Source organism: Aquarana catesbeiana, linkage group LG01 (assembly GCF_042186555.1).
Source record: "Aquarana catesbeiana isolate 2022-GZ linkage group LG01, ASM4218655v1, whole genome shotgun sequence".
Classification (NCBI taxonomy): domain Eukaryota; kingdom Metazoa; phylum Chordata; class Amphibia; order Anura; family Ranidae; genus Aquarana; species Aquarana catesbeiana.
Genome location: NC_133324.1, coordinates 6,794,635 through 6,816,632, shown reverse-complemented (window position 1 = coordinate 6,816,632; position 21,998 = coordinate 6,794,635). Strand labels below are relative to the sequence as shown.

Below are 21,998 nucleotides of genomic sequence, written 5' to 3'. Positions count from 1 at the left end.
TATTTCACCTGGGGCAAAGAATCAGTTTGGTGCCCCCCACCCCAATGGGACAAGATTAGGCAGGAAAGTGAGGCCGCCCTCCTTCCAGATCGTATGATGAGTTTCTCAGTGTTGACTCCTGAGCATCATGTCTGTATTCAGGCGCGCTGCATAACTAGCCAGGGAGAGGAGGTGAGCACTGCGGCGGGGGGGGGGACAGAGGACCGGAGGGAGGCAGCGGTCCACTGTCACTGAAAGCGGCCCACTGAGCCATCGGCCCCCCTGGGAAACTCCCTGTAGTCCCAATGGCCAGTACATGCCTGCTTGCAGTTGTGCCATACTCTTTCCATTTTTCAAAGATGGATTGAACAGAGCTCCATGAGATGTTCAAAGCTTGGGATATTTTTTTATAACCTAACCCTCCTTTATACTTCTCCACAACTTTATCCCTGACCTGTCTGGTGTGTTCCTTGTCCTTCATGAAGCTGTTTGTTCACTAAGGTTCTCTAACAAACCTCTGAGGGCTTCACAGAACAGCTGTATTTATACTGAGATTAAATTACACAAAGGTGGAATCTATTTACTAATTAGGTGACTTCTGAAGGCAATTGGATCCACTAGATTTTAGTTAGGGGTATCAGAGTAAAGGGGGCTGAATAAAAATGCCCCCCCCCCACACTTTTCACATATTTATTAATAAAACATTTATCATTTTCCTTCCACTTCACAATTATGTACCACTTTGTCTTGGTCTATCACATAAAATCCCAATAAAATACATTTACGTTTTTGGTTGTAACATGACAAAATGTTTAAAATTTCAAGGGGTATGACTACTTTTTAAAGGCACTGTAGTTATGGGATCTTAAGCTAAAGGAAAGTTTTGGAGTCCAGAATGGCGGGTCCTTTTCTCCATGGGGTAGGTGAAGTGGTCTGTATATAAAATAATGACTTCATGATTCTTCTCCCACAGACCAACCCTCAATCTCTCTTTTGCGGTGGATCTATTATAAAGAAACTCTGGGTTGTCACTGCTGCCCACTGCGGACCCACGTGAGTCTTATATGATAATATTCTCCTACAAAGTCAGTGTTCACTCCAATGCTTCAATAGTAATTTGTCCTTCCGGAGCCTCTGGTCTATAGACCGGATACATCCTAATTATAGAACCATTTATCCAACTGTCCTTCCAGAGCCTCTGGTTTATAGACCAGATACATCCTAAATATAGAACCATTTATCCAACTGTCCATCCAGAGCCTCTGGTTTATAGACCAGATACAGTGGGGACGGAAAGTATTCAGACCCCCTTAATTTTTTCACTCTTTGTTATATTGCAGCCATTTGCTAAAATCATTTAAGTTCATTTTTTCCTCATTAATGTACACACAGCACCCCATATTGTACACACAGCACCCCATATTGTACACACAGCCCCCCATATTGTACACACAGCCCCCCATATTGTACACACAGCACCCCATATTATACACACAGCCCCCCATATTGTACACACAGCCCCCCATATTGTACACACAGCACCCCATATTATACACACAGCACCCCATATTGTACACACAGCACCCCATATTGTACACACATCACCCCATATTGTACACACAGCCCCCCATATTGTACACACAGCACCCCATATTGTACACACAGCACCTCATATTGTACACACAGCACCCCATATTGTACACACAGCCCCCCATATTGTACACACAACACCCCATATTGTACACACAGCACCCCATATTGTACACACAGCACTCCATATTGTACACACAGCACCCCATATTGTACACAGCACCCCATATTGTACACACAGCCCCCCATATTGTACACACATCACCCCATATTGTACACACAGCCCCCCATATTGTACACACAGCACTCCATATTGTACACAGCACCCCATATTGTACACACAGCCCCCCATATTGTACACACATCACCCCATATTGTACACACAGCCCCCCATATTGTACACACAGCACTCCATATTGTACACAGCACCCCATATTGTACACACAGCACCCCATATTATACACACATCACCCCATATTGTACACACAGCCCCCCATATTGTACACACAGCACCTCATATTGTACACACAGCACCTCATATTGTACACACAGCACCCCATATTGTACACACAGCACTCCATATTGTACACACAGCGCCCCATATTGTACACACAGCCCCCATATTGTACACACAGCACCCCATATTGTACACACAGCACCCCATATTGTACACACAGCACCTCATATTGTACACACAGCACCTCATATTGTACACACAGCCCCCCATATTGTACACACAGCACCTCATATTGTACACACAGCACCCCATATTGTACACACAGCACCTCATATTGTACACACAGCACCCCATATTGTACACACAGCACCTCATATTGTACACACAGCACCCCATATTGTACACACAGCACCCCATATTGTACACACAGCCCCCCATATTGTACACACAGCACCCCATATTGACAGAAAAACACAGAATTGTTGACATTTTTGCAGATTTATGAAAAAAGAAAACCTGAAATATCACATGGTCCTAAGTATTCAGACCCTTTGCTCAGTATTTAGTAGAAGCACCCTTTTGATCTAATACAGCCATGAGTCTTTTTGGGAAAGATATAACAAGTTTTTCACGCCTGGATTTGGGGATCCTCTGCCATTCCTCCTTGCAGATCCTCTCCAGTTCTGTCAGGGGGGATGGTAAACGTTGGTGGACGGCCATTTTTAGGTCTCTCCAGAGATGCTCAATTGGGTTTAAGTCAGGGCTCTGGCTGGGCCATTCAAGAACAGTCACGGAGTTGTTGTGAAGCCACTCCTTCGTTATTTTAGCTGTGTGCTTAGGGCCATTGTCTTGTTGGAAGGTAAACCTTCGGCCCAGTCTGAGGTCCTGAGCACTCTGGAGAAGGTTTTCGGCCAGGATATCCCTGTACTTGGCCGCATTCATCTTTCCCTCGATTGCAACCAGTCGTCCTTTCCCTGCAGATGAAAAACACCCCCACAGCATGATGCTGCCACCACCATGCTTCATCGTTGGGACTGTATTGGACAGGTGATGAGCAGTGCCTGGTTTTCTCCACACATGCCACTTAGAATTAAGGCCAAAAAGTTCTATCTTGGTCTCATCAGACCAGAGAATCTTATTTCTCACCATCTTGGAGTCCTTCAGGTGTTTTTAAGCAAACTCCATGTGGGCTTTCATGTGTCTTGCACTGAGGAGAGGCTTCCGTTGGGCCACTCTGCCATAAAGCCCCGACTGGTGGAGGGCTGCAGTGATGGTTGACTTTCTACAACTTTCTCCCATCTCCCGACTGCATCTCTTGAGCTCAGCCACAGTGATCTTTGGGTTCTTGTTTACCTCTCTCACCAAGGCTCTTCTCCCCCGATAGCTCAGTTTGGCCGGACGTCCAGCTCTAGGAAGGGTTCTGGTCGTCCCAAACGTCTTCCATTTAAGGATTATGGAGGCCACTGTGCTCTTAGGAACCTTAAGTGCAGTATAATTTTTTTGTAACCTTGGCCAGATCTGTGCCTTGCCACAATTCTGTCTCTGAGCTCTTCAGGCAGTTCGTCTGACCTCATGATTCTCATTTGCTCTGACATGCACTGTGAGCTGTAAGGTCTTATATAGACAGGTGTGTGGCTTTCCTAATCAAGTCCAATCAGTATAATCAAACACAGCTGGACTCAAATGAAGGTGTAGAACCATCTCAAGGATGATCAGAAGAAATGGACAGCACCTGAGTTATATATATGAGTGTCACAGCAAAGGGTCTGAATACTTAGGACCATGTGATTTCATACTTAGGACCATGTGATATTTCAGTTTTTCTTTTTTTAATAAATCTGCAAAAATGTCAACAATTCTGTATTTTTCTGTCAATATGGGGGGCTGTGTGTACAATATGGGGTGCTGTGTGTACAATATGGGGGGGCTGTGTATACAATATGGGGTGCTGTGTGTACAATATGGGGTGATGTGTGTACAATATGGGGGGCTGTGTGTACAATATGGGGTGCTGTGTGTACAATATGGGGAGCTGTGTGTACAATATGGGGGGCTGTGTGTACAATATGGGGTGCTGTGTGTACAATATGAGGTGATGTGTGTACAATATGGGGGGCTGTGTGTACAATATGAGGTGCTGTGTGTACAATATGGAGTGCTGTGTGTACAATATGGGGTGCTGTGTGTACAATATGGGGTGATGTGTGTACAATATGGGGTGCTGTGTGTACAATATGAGGGGTTGTGTGTACAATATGGGGTGCTGTGTGTACAATATGGGGAGCTGTGTGTACAATATGAGGTGCTGTGTGTACAATATGGGGTGCTGTGTGTACAATATAAGGGGGGTGTGTACAATATGGAGTGCTGTGTGTACAATATGGAGTGCTGTGTGTACAATATGGGGGGCTGTGTGTACAATATGAGGTGCTGTGTGTACAATATGGAGTGCTGTGTGTACAATATGGGGGGCTGTGTGTACAATATGGGGTGCTGTGTGTATAATATGGGGGGGCTGTGTGTACAATATGGGGTGCTGTGTGTACAATATGAGGTGCTGTGTGTACAATATGGAGTGCTGTGTGTACAATATGGGGTGCTGTGTGTACAATATGGAGTGCTGTGTGTACAATATGGAGTGCTGTGTGTACAATATGGGGTGCTGTGTGTACAATATGGGGTGCTGTGTGTACAATATGAGGTGCTGTGTGTACAATATGGAGTGCTGTGTGTACAATATGGAGTGCTGTGTGTACAATATGGAGTGCTGTGTGTACAATATGGGGTGCTGTGTGTACAATATGGGGTGCTGTGTGTACAATATGGGGTGCTGTGTGTACAATATGAGGTGCTGTGTGTACAATATGGAGTGCTGTGTGTACAATATGGAGTGCTGTGTGTACAATATGGGGGGCTGTGTGTACAATATGGGGGGCTGTGTGTACAATATGGGGGGCTGTGTGTACAATATGGGATGCTGTGTGTACAATATGGGGTGCTGTGTGTACAATATGGGGGGCTGTGTGTACAATATGGGGTGCTGTGTGTACAATATGGGGTGCTGTGTGTACAATATGGGGGGCTGTGTGTACAATACGGGGTGCTGTGTGTACATTAATGAGGGAAAAAAATGAACTTTAATGATTTTAGCAAATGGCTGCAATATAACAAACAGTGAAAAATGTAAGGGGGTCTGAATACTTTCTGTCCCCACTGTATTTCCTAAACATAAAGCTATTTATCCAACTGTCCATCCCGAGCCTCTGGTTTATAGACCAGATACATCCTAAATATAGAGCCATTTATCCAACTGCCCATCCAGAGCCTCTGGTTTATAGACTGAATACATCCTACATATAGAACCATTTATCCAACTGTCCATCCAGAGCCTCTGGCTTATAGACCAGATGCATCCTAAATATAGAATCATTTATCCAACTGTCCATCCAGAGCCTCTGGTTTATAGACCAGATACATTCTAAATATGGAGTCATTTATCTAGTTGACATACCACTGTTAGCTTCCACCAGTATATAGCAGGGATGTGCAGTCAGGGGAGGCAGGTGGCAGAGCCTCACCTGCCATGAAAACAAAAAAACCCCCCCAAAAAATTGAGCTTTGAGGGTCATAGACCGGATACAACCAAAACATAGTGTCATTTATCCAACTGTCCATCCCGAGCCTCTGGTTTATAGACCAGACACATCCTAAATATAGAGAAATGTATCCAACTATCCATCCAGAGCCTCTAGTTTATAGACCAGACACATCCTAAATACAGAGCCATTTATCCAACTGCCCATCCAGAGCCTCTGGTTTATAGACTGGAAACATTCTAAATATGGAGTCATTTATCTAATTGATCTAATGCGGCTATCCGGATCTTTATTTGCTCATATGCATTCTCCTCACTTCTTATCAGAGGCACTGAGCTCAATGGACAGCTTGGAGCCTTGGACCAATGGTAAAGTACCGTTTGCCAAAGCTGTCCAATAAAAATGCTGCAGTGGAGCCACGCTTCTCACTGCAGTGTCATAGAAGGGGGCGTGTCTAAAAGACAAATGCTCCCTTCCAGCCCAGCCCTCTTATCTACAAGGAAAAAAACATTAATGGGTATAAGATTTACCCACAATCCCATGTTTTTCTCACACAGTTAAGAGGGAGAATGAGAATCTGCTGCTGAAAGGGTACAAGATAAATCATATATTATTATAACATAATAATTGATTATTTATCTATTTACTGTGAAATGACTGGTTGGAATTTATAACTTCAAACTCCAGTATATAAGGGTGGGGGTAGACGTGAAGTAATTATAACTCCACGGAGGCATTGTCCCTGGTAGATACAAGATTCCACTACAAGAAGGGATAAAGTGGGACTTTACATGTGCCTCAGTGGAGTATGAGTAATAATTTAGAACACAGTTTTAAAAAGTATAGAAAAACTTTATTTGCCATCCATGGATGGAGACTTTTAAAACATATTACAGTCTGAAGGAGAATACAGTTTACTGTTTCTTCAGTCCAGGGTGTGGAGATCCTGGTATGAGATGTCAAGGATATGTCCTACGGGTTTCGTGGGAAGCTTCCCGTTTCGTCGGGGCCTTTAAAGCAGCACAGAAAGCATGTAAATATTAGAAATCTCCTAAAGATGCACACGGGTTACATACGCCACCATGGTCAGAACGAGAGCAATAATTCTAGCACTAGACCTCCTCTGCAACTCTAAACATGTAACCTGTACAAAATTTTAAAGCGTCGCCTATGGAGATTTTTAAGTACTGACGTTTGGCGCCATTACACGTGTGTGCGCAATTTTAAAGCGTGACGTGTTGGGTATCTTTTTATTCGGCGTAACATCATCTTTCATAGTATATAAAAAAATTGGGATAACTTTAGTGTTCGTTTTTTTTTTTGTTTTATGCATGAAACAGTATCTTTTAAAAAAAAAAAAAAAAAAACGAATTTGAAAAATTGCAGCGCAAATACCGTGTGACATAAATAGTTTCAACAAACGCCATTTTAATCCCTAAGGTGTCTGCTAAAAATATATATATATTGTTTGGGGGTTCTGAGTACTTTTCTAGCAAAAAAATGATGATTTTTACATGTAGGGGAGAAGTGTCAGAATTGGCCTGGGTGGCAAGGGGTTAATTACCATAAATAAGTAATATACAAATAATTATTATAAATTGTTTTTAAGGTAATTTACTATATTTTCACAATCTGTACTCAAGCAGGTGGCTTAATGGATAAATTCCTGAAGTTTGAACACAAGAAGGGATAACGGGGGGGACTTTACATGTGCCTCAGTGGAGTATGAGTAATAATTTATAACACAATTTTAAAAAGTATAGAAAAACTTTATTTGCCATCCATGGATGGAGACTTTTAAAACATATTACAGTCTGAAGGAGAATACAGTTTACTCTTTCTTCAGTCCAGGGTGTGGAGATCCTGGTATAAGATGTTAGGGATACGGCTTACACGTTTCGCAGGAAGCCCCGCTTCGTCAGGGCCTTTAAAGCAGCACAGAAAACATGTAAATATTATAAATGTCCTAAAGATACAGAATTACAGAATTAGCTACATTGTAAAGTAAATATGCAAGAAACGATTGTGATTTTTTTAGGTGCAGAGTAATTTACAGCAATATCAAATATAATGATAAAATATTTTTTTTATTTTGAAAGGCAAAATAAAAAATATTAAAACATAACAGTTGGCAAATACAGGTTAGCACAATTCTAACGTTACAGCATTACAGGATAAACTTCCCAACATGTTTCGCCCATGTATCGGGCTTCTTCAGGGGATGCTGTCTGATTAAGAAGTATAAGCTTTCTATCAAGAAAACACACACATATACACATCATATTAAATCAGTTAATTTGAAATTTGTATATCATATACATAACATTACACTGAATTACATATTATGCAGGTGAATTTCTGTTGCCATGGCAATGCTGCTTACCTATATCTCCTAGAAATATAGATCCAAATACTGCCGGGATGTCGGAGTGTCACATTGTAAAGTAACGTTAAGTAAAAAATGTATATTACATATCCAGCATATGGATACATTTCTGCACAACCCCTACATCATTGTGGGGCATTTATGGTTACCGAATCAATAAAATACAAGTACAGCAACATAAAACTTCAACAAAAATGCAGTTACAGAAGGTGTTTTTTCCATGTGCAGCGTTGTCTCACAGACACAAGAACGATCGAACAAAGGTAGGAGGAGAAAGATGGATAATCTAGCTATACATCTACACGTTAGATCTATTTGTACGTAGATCATTGCATTCATGGTTTACCTTAGGACTGTGCAGGTAGCGTGTCGGTTGGGGAGGAACCGTGAGCCTGGGGAGCCCGGGGGAGCCCATGGGGAGCCCGGGGGGATACCTAACCCTACCAGGTCCTCCAGGAGAAAAAAATATAAATGCCCCACAATGATGTAGGGGTAGTGCAGAAATGTATCCACATGCTGTATATGTAATATAATTTTTTTTTACTTAACATTACTTTACAATGTTGCTAATTCTGTAATTCTGTATCTTTAGGACATTTCTAATATTTACATGCTTCCTGTGCTGCCTTAAAGGCCCTGACGAAGCGGTGCTTCCCGTGAAACGCGTAAGCAATATCCCTAACATCTTATACCAGGATCTCCACACCCTGGACTGAAGAAAGAGTAAACTGTATTCTCCTTCAGACTGTAATATGTTTTAAAAGTCTCCATCCATGGATGGCAAATAAAGTTTTTCTATACTTTTTAAAACTGTGTTCTAAATTATTACTCATACTCCACTGAGGCACATGTAAAGTCCCCCCCGTTATCCCTTCTTGTGTTCAAACTTCAGTAATTTATCTGTTAATCAACCTGCTTGAGTACAGATTGTGAAAATATAGTAAATTACCTTAAAAACTATTTATAATAATTATTTATATATCACTTATTTGTGGTAATTAACCCCTTGCCACTCAGGCCAATTCTGACGCTTCTCTCCTATGTTTAAAAATCATCAATTTTTTTTGCTAGAAAATTGCTCAGAACCCCCAAACATTATATATATATATATATATATATATATATATATATATATATATATATATATATATATATATATATATATTTTAGCAGACACCTGAGGGATTAAAATGGCGGTTGTTGCAACTTTTTATGTCACTCGGTATTTGCGCAGCAATTCTTCAAATGCATTTTTTTTTCAAGATACTGTTTCATGAATAATAAAGAAAAAAAAAAAACAAACAAACACTAAAGTTACATAAAAACTAAAGCAACCAGTTGGGACTTCATATGAGAGTGCAAAGCATAAACCGCCAAGAGCCTCCATCCCTATTATTTGAAAAAAAAAAAACAAAAGAAAGGTGGGACTTTATATGAAGCATACATCCCTGGAGATAACACGATATAAATAAAGATGGGAGGTAATAGGTATATTAGAACTATGAACATTACATGACAGCATTGTACAACAACAATTGGCAGTCACTGATTTATTGATATATATAAAATATGACAATAATAATAATAATAACATGATAAAATAATGGCATACTGAGTTCATAATGTAAACACATCGCAAATCCAGAGTCATATGTTACCTTAGGTCTAGAGTGAGCTTAGACACATATTATTTACCAACATTGTTATGGCCACTGGCTATGCTGTTTAGATGTTGCTGGGCCATGGTGTGGTTTGGGCTGGCTGATATCCGGCCGCTATTTGCTCCGTTCCGGGAGCTGCGATGCGCTCCTGGGGCCCTCCCCTTTCCTCTTCTCCCCTTCGGGTTGCTCGGGGATCTGGGCGGAAGCCCAATTGCATGTCGATGTCACACTTCCAGCGCCTTTCACGCACTGTCGCTTATCAGTGACGTCGGCACGCCGGCGCTGTTGAATCCATCTGACATACTCCACGAGGTAGTTGGCCCCGGACTGGGGTTGGCTTCTGCCACTCGGTGTTTTGGTGCCCTCTCCTCTTACTGGCCGTTATCGTGCCGTTGGTGGACACCCATGACCCAATTGGAGTATTTATACTCCTTCCAGTCAATTCATACTCTTCTTAGGGCTGATACCCCCATGGCTATGGTGTACTATTGGACCCTATTATCCTCACTGTATTCCAGGTAATCCTATTGGTCTTCCCTTATCCCTCCCTTTTCACTTTTTACAATCACATATTGTCCCAATCCCTCCTTATCTTTGGTTTTATTGCCTCAGCTTTGGTGGTAGTTGGTACTTCTATCTTTTTAATTTACTTTGCTATCACATTGTGGGCTATTCTGATACCCCTACTATCCCGCATACCAGGTTACCCCCTGTGTTACTTCCTCACTATTGATGGTCCTTGCACCAATAATCCTTATTTTTTACATTTTATTAGTCTTTCGTTTACTAGTCACCCATTGTATTATATCCACTGTCATACCCTATAATATACCATATACCTCCTTTTTTTATAGATGGTTACATTTTTGTGGATCATATTTCTCCTTTTCTACCCATGGGTGCCAATCCCTGGGCACTATTGTCTCCCCCTGGTGATCCATCCACAGTCGGGTCCATCCACCTCAGCTCCCAGGACTGATGTTGATTCTGGTCGGCCTCCGGCCCTCCACGCCTGCACTCAGTCTCATTGGTATATCTGTAAGTAGCCCTGGTAAATAGGGTTTTCTCCCCCCTCCTCTCCCCATACAAAAACCTATCATTTTATTTTTCTACAAATTAATTATGTGTTTCAATATTTATAGACACCTATCCCATACTTGCTCCTGAAGAGCGGTATTAGCCAAGAAACGCGTCGAGCCAATAGATGCCCCCTCGCTCATACTTTGTAATACTATTAATTACCACCTCTACCAATTGGATTGTACCAATGAATCAGAGACAGTTATCTACCATGGAGACACGCTATACTGAAATTGGTTCTTTTACAATGTGTACATTGTGAACGCATTATGCTACTAGTACATTATGTTATCAATATCATTGTCATATATTTTATATATCCCAATGAACTTGGTTCTCTATAATGTTTACATTATGAACTCACTATGCCATTATTTTATCATGTTATTTTTATTATTGTCATATTTTATATATATCAATAAATCAGTGACTGCCAATTGTTGTTGTACAATGTTGTCATGTAATGTTCATAGTTCTAATATACCTACACCTTCATTTATATTGTGTTATCTCCAGGGATGTATGCTTCATATAAAGTCCCACCTTTCTTTTCTTTTTTTTTGAACACTAAAGTTAGCCCAGTTTTTGGATATACTATGAAAGATGATGTTACACCGAGTAAAAAGATACCCAACGTGTCACGCTTTAAAATTGCGCACACTTGTGGAATGGCGCCAAACTTCAGTACTTAAAAAATCTCCATAGGTGACGCTTTAAAATTTGTACAGGTTACATGTTTACAGTTACAGAGGAGGTCTAGTGCTAGAATTATTGCTCTCGCTCTGACCATGGCGGCGTATGTAACCCGTGTGTATCTTTAGGACATTTCTAATAATTACATGCTTTCTGTGCTGCTTTAAAGGCCCTGACGAAGCGGGAAGCTTCCCGCGAAACGCGTAGGCCATATCCTTGACATCTTATACCAGGATCTCCACACCCTGGACTGAAGAAACAGTAAACTGCATTCTCCTTCAGACTGTAATATGTTTTAAAAGTCTCCATCCATGGATGGCAAATAAAGTTTTTCTATATCTGTATCTGGTTCTGATACCAGCCAATGCCCTCACCAGCCACTCACCTCACCGCACCTCCCTGGTATATAGAGTACACTTCATGGCTTTTGGTAGTGGGTTCTGGGAAATCCAGACCAGGACAGAATGTATCCAGGCCAAGAATATCTAAAAATGTTAAGACGCCTAATCCTCACAGTAGTTTGTGTTTTCTCTTCAATCCAGATATGTCGAAGTTGGAGAACTACCTCTTGTGTTTCCTGAGATCGATATAAAGAGCTTGAGCTATATTATAGTGAGTTCGGATTACTGAGAGCAACTTTTTTTGTATTTTATCCACTTTTATACCGGGCACTTTCACCCCCTTCCTGCCCAGGCCAATTTTCAGCTTTTAACGCTGTCACACTTTGAATGACAATTACTCATGCAACACTGTATATATATTTCCCTATTTTTGGTTCCTTTAATTCCTTTGTCTTTGTCTTTGTTTTTGTATTTTTTAGGATCCCATTATTTTCTTTTTTTTCTTTTCTTTTCTTTTCTTTTCTTTTCTTTTCTTTTCTTTTCTTTTCTTTTCTTTTCTTTTCTTCTGGTGGTGTTTATTTCTAATATCTCTTCTGTCAGTGTTTAACCTTTTCACTTATTTACTGTTAACACACCTTTCATACCTTGTTGCCTTACACTTTTTGAATGTTATTATTCATTCATTTTTATTTTTTTTTTCACTTTTATGTCTTGTATGTTTTTTTGTTCAGTATTTTCTTGGGGGACTAGCTGTATAGATTTTTATTTATAGGAGTCAGGCTGGGTTCACACTATTTGCGAATTGGATGAGGGTTTCCCCCCACATCCAATTCGCAATAGCAGGAGATTTTAACCGCCTCTCTATGGAGCCGGTTTACATATCTCCACTGCAGCTCCGGTGTGAGTTCCTGTGCGTCTTTTTGGTCCATTTCAGGTCCAAATTCAGCCAAAAATTAAGGGCTGAAGTCAGACCTGAATCGGTGAACAGGGACGCACAGGACCCCCTGCTGGGAGCCGAAGATAGTGTGCACCCAGCCTGAATCAAGTCTATAGGGCCTGCACCCAAGTTCCACCTCTTCCTTGTTCCCCGTTTGTTCCCCTTGGTTTGCTGTTGGGCCGACTCTCCTTTTTCCACAGCCACCCCCTGGGACAGACAACCAGTTGTAGGTTTCACTGATGTTGGGATTGTTCGTTCTTGTTCGCGGGTTGCTACCATGATTATTTGTAGCCGCTTCCTCCTTCACTTCTTTTTTTTCTCATATAATTTGTTCTTCATTTTGTAGATTTAATTATAGACACCATGGCAGTGACATCATGATGAAGTGAACTGTGTTTGACGAAACGCGTTGAGATTATGATGTCCTCCATTCTTTGGTGTTGGTTTACAAACTGTTTATTGCACATTTGTATGAAGAAATTTATGATTATGTACCAAGAAGGAATATTTGTAATACTCGTGTCTCTTTCTGGTGCACTTTTCTGCTCCTTCATGACCAGGCCATTTGTTGCTATGTGACACTGCGCTATTTTAACTGGGGATTGCGCGGTCATGCAACGCTGTACTCAAATTAAATTGATATCATTTTTCTCACACAAGTAGAGCTTTCTTTAGGTGGTATTTGGTCACCATTGGGTTTTTTTATTTTTTGCGATATAAAAAGGAAAAAAGTGAAAGATTTTCAAATAAATATTTTTTAATTTCCACCATAAAACACAGCCAATTAAAAAAAAATGTAATTTCTTCATAAATTTTAAGCAAAACGTTTCCCGCTACCTGTTTTTGATAAACAAAATCCCAATAAGTGTATATTGTTTAGTTTCACTCCGCCTGTGACAGAAGCTGGCGCTATACAATAAACATCGGCTTATGTGGTTCTGCTCCGCGGCCGCATGTTTCCTCTACCACCGGCTAGACATGTGCACTGCTGAAAAATTGTATTCGTTTTTGTTTCATTCATTTTTTTGTTTTATTTTTTTTTTGGTTCATTTGTTATGATCGAAAATCAGAAATTCAAAAATTCGGAAATTCGAAAATTTGAAAATTCAGAAATCTGAAAAACCTTAAATTGGAATGAAAATCCGAAAATTCCAAAATCCAAAAATTCGGAAATCCAAAAATTTCAGAATCCAAAATAGTAACTAACTAATAAGAACTAACTATTAAATTATAGGTATTGGAATTTCCTTTCAAATGTGGCTGTAATGCCCCGTACACACGGTGGGATTTTCCGATGGAAAATGTCCGATCGGAGCGTGTTGTCGGAAATTCCGACCGTGTGTGGGCTCCATCGGACATTTTCCATCGGATTTTCCGACACACAAAGTTTGAGAGCAGGCTATAAAATTTTCCAACAACAAAATCCGTTGTCAGAAATTCCGATCGTGTGTACACAAATCCGACGGACAAAGTGCCACGCATGCTCAGAATAAATTAAGAGATGAAAGCTATTGGCTACTGCCCCGTTTATAGTCCCGACGTACGTGTTTTACGTCACCGCGTTCAGAATGATCGGATTTTCCGACAACTTTGTGTGACCGTGTGTGCAAGACAAGTTTGAGCCAACATCCGTCGGAAAAAATCCTAGGATTTTGTTGTCAGAATGTCCGAACAAAGTCCAACTGTGTGTATGGGGCATTAGTGAACATAACTATTACGAATTTATCCAAAGTTACGAATTATCCAAAAGAACGAATGCCGCATCTAAACAAATGGAACATAGCAAATTTTATAATAATAAATAATAATAATAATAAAACGTTTTTTTATTATTGTTTATGTAAAATTATAAAACAATTTTATATAAAATATATTATATATATAATATATATATAAAATATATTTAAAATTTTTTTTTATTTTTAAATCATTATGTTTCATTCTTTTAAATGCGGCATTCATTATTTCGGATAATACGTAACTTCAGATAAATTCATATTCATTATATTCACTAACAGCCACATTTGAAAGGAAATATCAATACCTATAATTTAATAGTTTTTATTAGTTAGTTTGTTTTTATTTTGAACTTTGGAATTTTTGGGTTTTCGAATATTCGGATTTTCATTCTTATTTTTGGATTTTCACATTTTCTGAATTTTTTCGAAAATTCAGAATTTTCAAATTTTTGGATTTTCACATTTTAAGAATTTTTTCGAAAATTCAGAATTTTCAAATTTTTGAATTTTCACATTTCACATTTCCGAATTTTTCGGAAAAATTTGTTAAACAGTTTTTTGTTAATTTGAATATTTCTGAATTAACTAATTTGTCGAATTTCGTTGAAAAACGAATTCGGAACAAAACGAATTACACATGTCTACCGCGGGCTCCATCCCAGAGCAGGAGGTTGAAGGCCACATCAGAGGGCTCTGGTTGGGCATCTCTGGGTAAAGACTTTTTGCAACAAGAAGTAAAATGGGGAATTCGGCAGCCCAACATGGCATATATTATACAAACTCAGCATTATAAATTGTATTTCGTATATGTAGAACATCTGCACCGCTTCCAGGGTCAATATAAAGTCACAACCTCACCAGGCCTTCCTAGAAGATTGTCCAAGTGTTTGCTGTTCCCATTACCATTCTATTCCTCACTATGGCGCCTATCTGAAGCCACATTTCTCATATTTACATTTATAAGAAAATTAAGTCATATATTCTAGAAAATTAGTTCTGATTTATTAAAAAAATAATAAAAATGCTTAACAAAACTTTTCTAGGCCTTTGAACACCCCGAGTACAACTCCGAGACCTCCACCAATGACATCGCTCTGATCAAGTTGTCCAGTCCTCTCACCATCAATGAAGATGTGTCCCTGGTTTCTCTGGCTTCTGTTTCTGACACCGTAAACAAAGGAGACAACTGCGTCACCATCAAATCAGGATACACCAGTGATTCCAGTAAGAGAATATGATATCCTCCAAAAAAAAATTAACCAATCAGGGCATGCCTCATGTCTGGGTCTCTTCCCATGTTGTCCCCATCCTGTCACCAATATTGGTAAGACCCGGATGGCTGTGTGTTTTTTTTGTTTTTTAATGAAATCCCTTATTTATGTGCATGTAGTGTAGTAAACAGTTACAGATCTGCCTGATTTATCTTTTGCAGATTGAATGGAATATTTCTCCTTACATCATATAGTTTTCCCCAAAACAAGAAGGTGTTTACTGTTCTTTTTGATGATGTCATTTGTTATTTAATGATGTCACTGTTCTTTTTGATGATATCACTGTTATTTGATGATGTCATCGTTCTTTTTGATGCTATCACTATTATTTGATGATGTCACTGTTCTTTTTGATGATGTCATTGTCATTTGATGATGTCACTGTACTTTTTGATGATGTCATTTTTCTTTTTGATGATATCACTGTTATTTGATGATGTCATTGTTCTTTTTGATGATATCACTATTATTTGATGATGTCACTGTTCTTTTTGATGATGTCATTGTTCTTTTTGATGATATCACTGTTGTTTGATGATGTCATTGTTCTTTTTGATGATGTCATTGTTATTTAATGATGTCACTGTTCTTTTTGATGATATCACTGTTATTTCATGATGTCACTGTTCTTTTTAAAGATGTCACTGTTCTTTTTGATTATATCATTGTTATTTGATGAGGTCACTGTTCTTTTTGATGATGGCATTGTTATTTGATGATATCACTGTTCTTTTTGATGATGTCATTGTTATTTGATGATGTCACTGTTCTTTTTGATGATATCACTGTTATTTGATGTCACTGTTCTTTTTGATGACATCACTGTTATTTAATGATGTCACTGTTAAAGTGCTCTTTTTTTGGACTTGTGCCTACAGGTAAGTCTATAATAAGGATAACCTGCAGTTACAAATGAGATATGGGGTAGAGCGCCCCCCACTAGTACTGCATAGTAAAACACTCTCATAATGTATAATACGACACCCTAAGAGCACACTACATGTGAGGTCCTCTACATCATAAGAACCAAATACAATGTGTGGAATATAAAAATAATAAACACTTTAACCACTTCCGATATACATCGGCACTTTGAAGAGGGATATCGTTGTTGTGGCAGCAGCTAGCTACCATAACCCCGGTATCCTCTTCCTCAGTGGGTGGTCCGCTTCAAGATAAAAGGGGTCTCTGCAGTGAATTCGCTGTGAGATCACTTTTATCGGCGGCGGGAGAGGGCCCCCCCACTGCCGAGCTCCGGTGCCCTCTGCCGCTTACCAGAACCGTCGGCAGCGGCAGAGGAGATCGGATTCTCTCCCTAGCCTGACATGGAGATGAGTGAGGGGAAGATGGCCCCCACCCATCTCCATATCATTGCAGGGTGGAAGTGACATGAAAACGTCACTTCCACCCATAACTCTTAAAGGGACTTTTTTTTTAATCACATTTATTTTTTTATTGCTTTTTAGTGTAAATATGACATGTGAGGTTTTTTGACCCCAGATCTCATATTTAAGAGGTCCTGTCATGCTTTTTTTTAATATTACAAGGGATGTTTACATTCCTTGTAATAGGAATAAAAGTGACATTTTTTCTAAAAAAGAACAGTGTAAAAATAAAAAATAAAAGGTAAAATAAATAAGAAAAAAAATTTAAAATTTTTAAATGCTCCCCATCCCGCTGAGCTGTGCAGAAGCGAACGCATACATGAGCAGCGCCCGCATATGCAAACGGCGTTCAAACCACACATGGGAGGTATCACCGCGATCGGTAGAGCAAGAGCAATAATTCTAGCCATAGACCTCCTCTGTAAAATGCAACCTGTAGAATTTTTTAAACGTCGCCTATGGAGATTTTTAAGGGTAAATGTAATTCACTTTATAAGATATAGAGCTAAACTGCGATAGTACATGATGGGCACGAGGGAGAGGTTCTTTGGGATGAGTAAGGAGGAGGATTACATCATCCGCAAAGCGGTTAATGAGATGAGAGGTTATTAAGGTGGAAACCTGTGATGGAGGTATTTGAGCGTATAGTCTCGACTAGGGGCTCAATCAAGAGGTTAAAGATAGATCTAGATAAGGGACAACCCTGTCTGGTTCCATTAGTTATAGGGAAAGGTTTAGATAAAAGGCTGGAGGAGTAGACTCGTGCAGAGGGAGTGGAATACAGGACCAAGATGGCAGATAAGATATGTCTGGAGAATCCAAATTTAAGCAACACCATTTTCATATATACCGTATATACTTGAGTATAAGCCAAGTTTTTCCAGCACATTTTTTAGGCTGAAAAACCTCCCCTCGGCTTATACTCGAGTCAGGGTCCCGAGTGAGGGTCTCGAGTGAGGGTGTAGCCTTACTGTGCCCCTCTGCAGCCGTACCTTTGATAACTAAAACAGCGGGTGTCTCCCGATGTGTCATGCAGTCTGTTCAGCGGCCATCCCTTGTAATAAAGCCCTGCCTCCTCCTCATGCATGATAGACGGAACACTGATACAATGCTGGGAAACTGTATCAGTGTTCCGTCTATCATGGACGAGGAAGAGGCGGGGCTTTGTTACAATGGACAGCCGCCGAACAGACTGCATGACACAGCGGGAGACACACACTGTTTTAGTTATCAAAGGTATGGCTGCAGAGGGGCACAGTGAGGCTGCAGATGGGCACAATAAGGCTGCAAATGGGCACAGTGAGGCTGCATGGGCACAGTGAGGCTAGAGATGTGCACAGTGAGGCTGAAAATGGGAATTGTTTACCCAGTAGCTGCTGCATTTCCCACCCTAGGCTTATACTTGAGTCAATAAGTTTTCCAAGTTTTTGTGGTAAAATTAGTTACCTCAGCTTATATTCGGGTCGGCCTATACTCGTGTATATATACGGTAACCAATGAATTTGGATAAGAGGAGAGAAGGAGTTTTACTGAACTCTGCATGGCTAAGTACATTTAGAATGTGTCTAGTTGCATCAGATTCTTGTCTCCCCTTGGTGAAGTAAGTTTGATTGGGCTTGATCAAGGTGGGAAGGACATCAATAAGGCGTTTAGCTAAGATTTTGGTGTAAGATTTCATATCTGTATTCAGTAATGAGATGGGCCTTAAATTGGCAAGGGATAGTAGGTTCCTTACCAGGTTTGGGCAAAGTTACAATGTTGGCTGACAACATCTCCGTGGGGAAGGATTTTTGTGTAGCTGCTTCAGAAAAAAAGTTTTGTCATGTATGGAGATAAAACTTCAGGAAAACACTGTTAGTAGTTCTTCGTAAGACCATTTGGTCCTGAAGATTTACCTGCAGGTAAAGATTTCATTGAAATGTCTATTTTTTTTATCTACAAATGGGGCATTTAATATCTCTGGTTGGGCCAGAGGAGAGAGATGGGAGTTTGATCTGATTCAAAAGTGGTCTTCAATTTTAGTTTCGGGGGTTGCAGAGTCATCTTTTAAGTTGTACAAAACCTTATAATAGTCCACAATTTGCTGGGGATTGCTGAGTTTTTGTTTTGTAAAAGGGTGAAAGATGCCGTAAGTAAAGATCATGTTGGGAGCATAAGAGAAACCGCATCCCATAACGTAGTAAAAGAAGAGTAGCAGATGTGGAATCAGATGGCATTTGTTTGTTACAAGATTCAAGCTCATGTATCGATTTCAGTATTTTCGTCAGTCTGCTGTTACCTTTTTGATCCGGTGCTCATTTGTAAAATTAGCCAGCGAATATAGGCCTTATGTGCATTCCATAAGGATAAAATATTTATATCGGGAGTATCGTTATTTTGGAAGTATTTGCGGAGATGTTGTGTAAGCGTTGATTTGTGTTTTTGACAATTCCTTTATTAAAAAAAAAGTGTCCTGTGATGTCCATCCATCTTTAATCAAGCTGCCCAACGGACCAGAAAAATAGCAAAAAAAAAAATGAAAAAACTCAGTCCATCAGGCGGCGTGATTGAAGATGGATGGACATTGCGGGACACTTTATTTTTTTTCTTTTTTAATAAAGGAATTTTCATAAACTGTCTGTTGTGGTTTTTACTTTTTTGACACTTTTTTGGTGAATGAGTAGGGGCACAATGTACTAAACATGTGCAAATCATTTTGTTACGAATTCATTTTTTAATGAATTTTGACAAATTTGAATATTTGAAAATTTGTAAATTTGTAAATTCGTACATTCGAACATTTGTGCATTCATAAATTCGTACATTCGTAAATTCAGAAATTCGTACATTTGTAAATTAGTAAATTAGTAAATTAGTGAATTTGTGAATTTGTAAATTCGGAAATTCAGAAATCTGGAATAATAATTAACTAATAATAACTTAACTATTACTAACTATTAAATTATAGGTATTGTAATTTCCTTTCAAATTTGGCTGTTAGTGAACGTAACACATACAAATTTATCCGAAGTTACCAATTATCCGAAATAATGAATGCCGTATCCAAATGAATGGAATGTAATAAATTAATAATAATAAATAACAATAATAATAATAATAAAAACCTTTTATTATTATTATTTATTAATAATTTGTTCTGTTCCATTTGTTTAGATGCAGCATTTGTTATTTCGGATAATTCGTAACTTCGGATAAATTCGTATTTGTTACGTTCACTAACAGCCAAATTTGAAAGTAAATTACAATACTTATAATTTAATAGTTAGTTACTATTTCAGATTTTCAAATTTTCGGGTTTGTGGATTTTCAAATTTTGAATTTACAAATTTCTGAATTTTCTAATTTACAGATTTACAAATTTACGAATATACAAATTTTCTAATTTACGAATTTACAAATGTACACATTTACAAATGTAGGTATGTGAAAATGTACGAATGTACGAATTTACGAATGTAAGAATGTATGAATTTACGAATTGTGATCATAATGAATGACCCGAAAAACGAAAAAAAAATAAACTAATGAAACGAAAACAAACAAATTTTTTGGCAGTGCACATGTCAACAATGTACCCAATACCCATTCACATGGGTGGGGTGGGATCTAGATGCCCCCTTATTAAAGAGGGCTTCCATATTCCGATAAGTACCCCACCCGCAGACCCCAACAATGGCCAGGGTTGTCGGGAAAAGGCTCTTGTCCCCATCAACATAGGGACAAAGTGTTTTGGGGAGACCCCAAAGCACCCTCCCTATGTTGAGGGCATGAGGCCTGGTATGGTTCAGGAGGGGGGGCGCTCTCTCGTTCCCCCCTCTTTTCCTGTGGCCTGCCAGGTTGAGTGCTCTGATAAGGGTCTGGTAACACCAATTTTTTTTTTAAATTTGGCCTGTAGTTCCCCTTAAAATCCATGCCAGCCCCAAAGGGCCTGGTATGGATTTTGGTTGGACTCCACACTGTTTTTTTTTAATTTGAAGTGGTGTTCCCCTTAAAATCTATACCAGGCCAGAAGGACCTGAAATTGATTTTGGGGGGACCCCGTGTCGTTTTTTTTTTTTTTTTAATCTGTCATAGGCTTCCCCTTAACCACTTCAATGCACTGTATTATATACTCTGCACTGACTGCACTGTATATATATATATATATATATATATATATATATATATATATATATATATATATATATATATATATTAGACTGCTTGCACTGTATATATAGTCTACAGTCTACACTGAATGCACTGTAAAAATAAATATATATATATATATATATATATATATATATATATATATATATACTAAACTGCCTACACGCCACTAACTAACCTGCCTAATCTAGCTTAAGTTCTCTCAATCTCCTCCACATAGCACACTACACAGCCCCGTGTAAGCAACCTTATATAGTGTAAGGCGTGGACTTAGCCCCCCTGAGCCATGATTGACCAAAGGCACCTTGCCTTTGGCCAATCATGGCTCTCACAGCAGATCGCGCTGTAATTGGCCGAAGCATGCAGGTCAGCTGCATGCTTTGACCAATTAGTTCTCCCTAACAAGATCCTTAACTGGCCTCCTATTCTCCTCTTATTTCCAATTCCACCATGATTAGCACCACGCTTGTTCAGGTTCCATTCATTTTCAATGGCACCTAAACGGGGATGCCAGTCTTTTTGTGATTGTCACAAGGAAAATGTTTGCCAGCACACCATGGATCAACAAGGAAGCGTCCAAGCAAATTATTTAAGGCATGATTATTTAGTGCAACATTTTGGAGTCACGCAGGACCCCTTCGTCAGGCATGTGATAAATGTGAAATTACAGTGACAAGTATTTAAATAGTCATAAACCAATCAAAGGAAAGCAAACCACCCCTTGACAGGTGTGA

General features: G+C 39.4%; 1 protein-coding gene across 9 annotated transcripts in view; it reads left to right on the top strand.

Annotated features, from left to right (window-relative positions):
• The window catches only part of LOC141129995 (chymotrypsinogen 2-like), a 64,020-nt gene that overhangs the window by 37,438 nt on the left and 4,584 nt on the right, over window positions 1–21,998 (top strand). For all 9 annotated transcript variants that reach the window (XM_073618017.1, XM_073618014.1, XM_073618004.1 and 6 more), the window contains exons 4-6: window positions 953–1,032; window positions 11,985–12,054; window positions 15,503–15,683. In XM_073618017.1, the coding sequence (XP_073474118.1) occupies window positions 953–1,032; window positions 11,985–12,054; window positions 15,503–15,683 (331 nt within the window). The remainder of the gene's footprint in view (window positions 1–952; window positions 1,033–11,984; window positions 12,055–15,502; window positions 15,684–21,998) is intronic.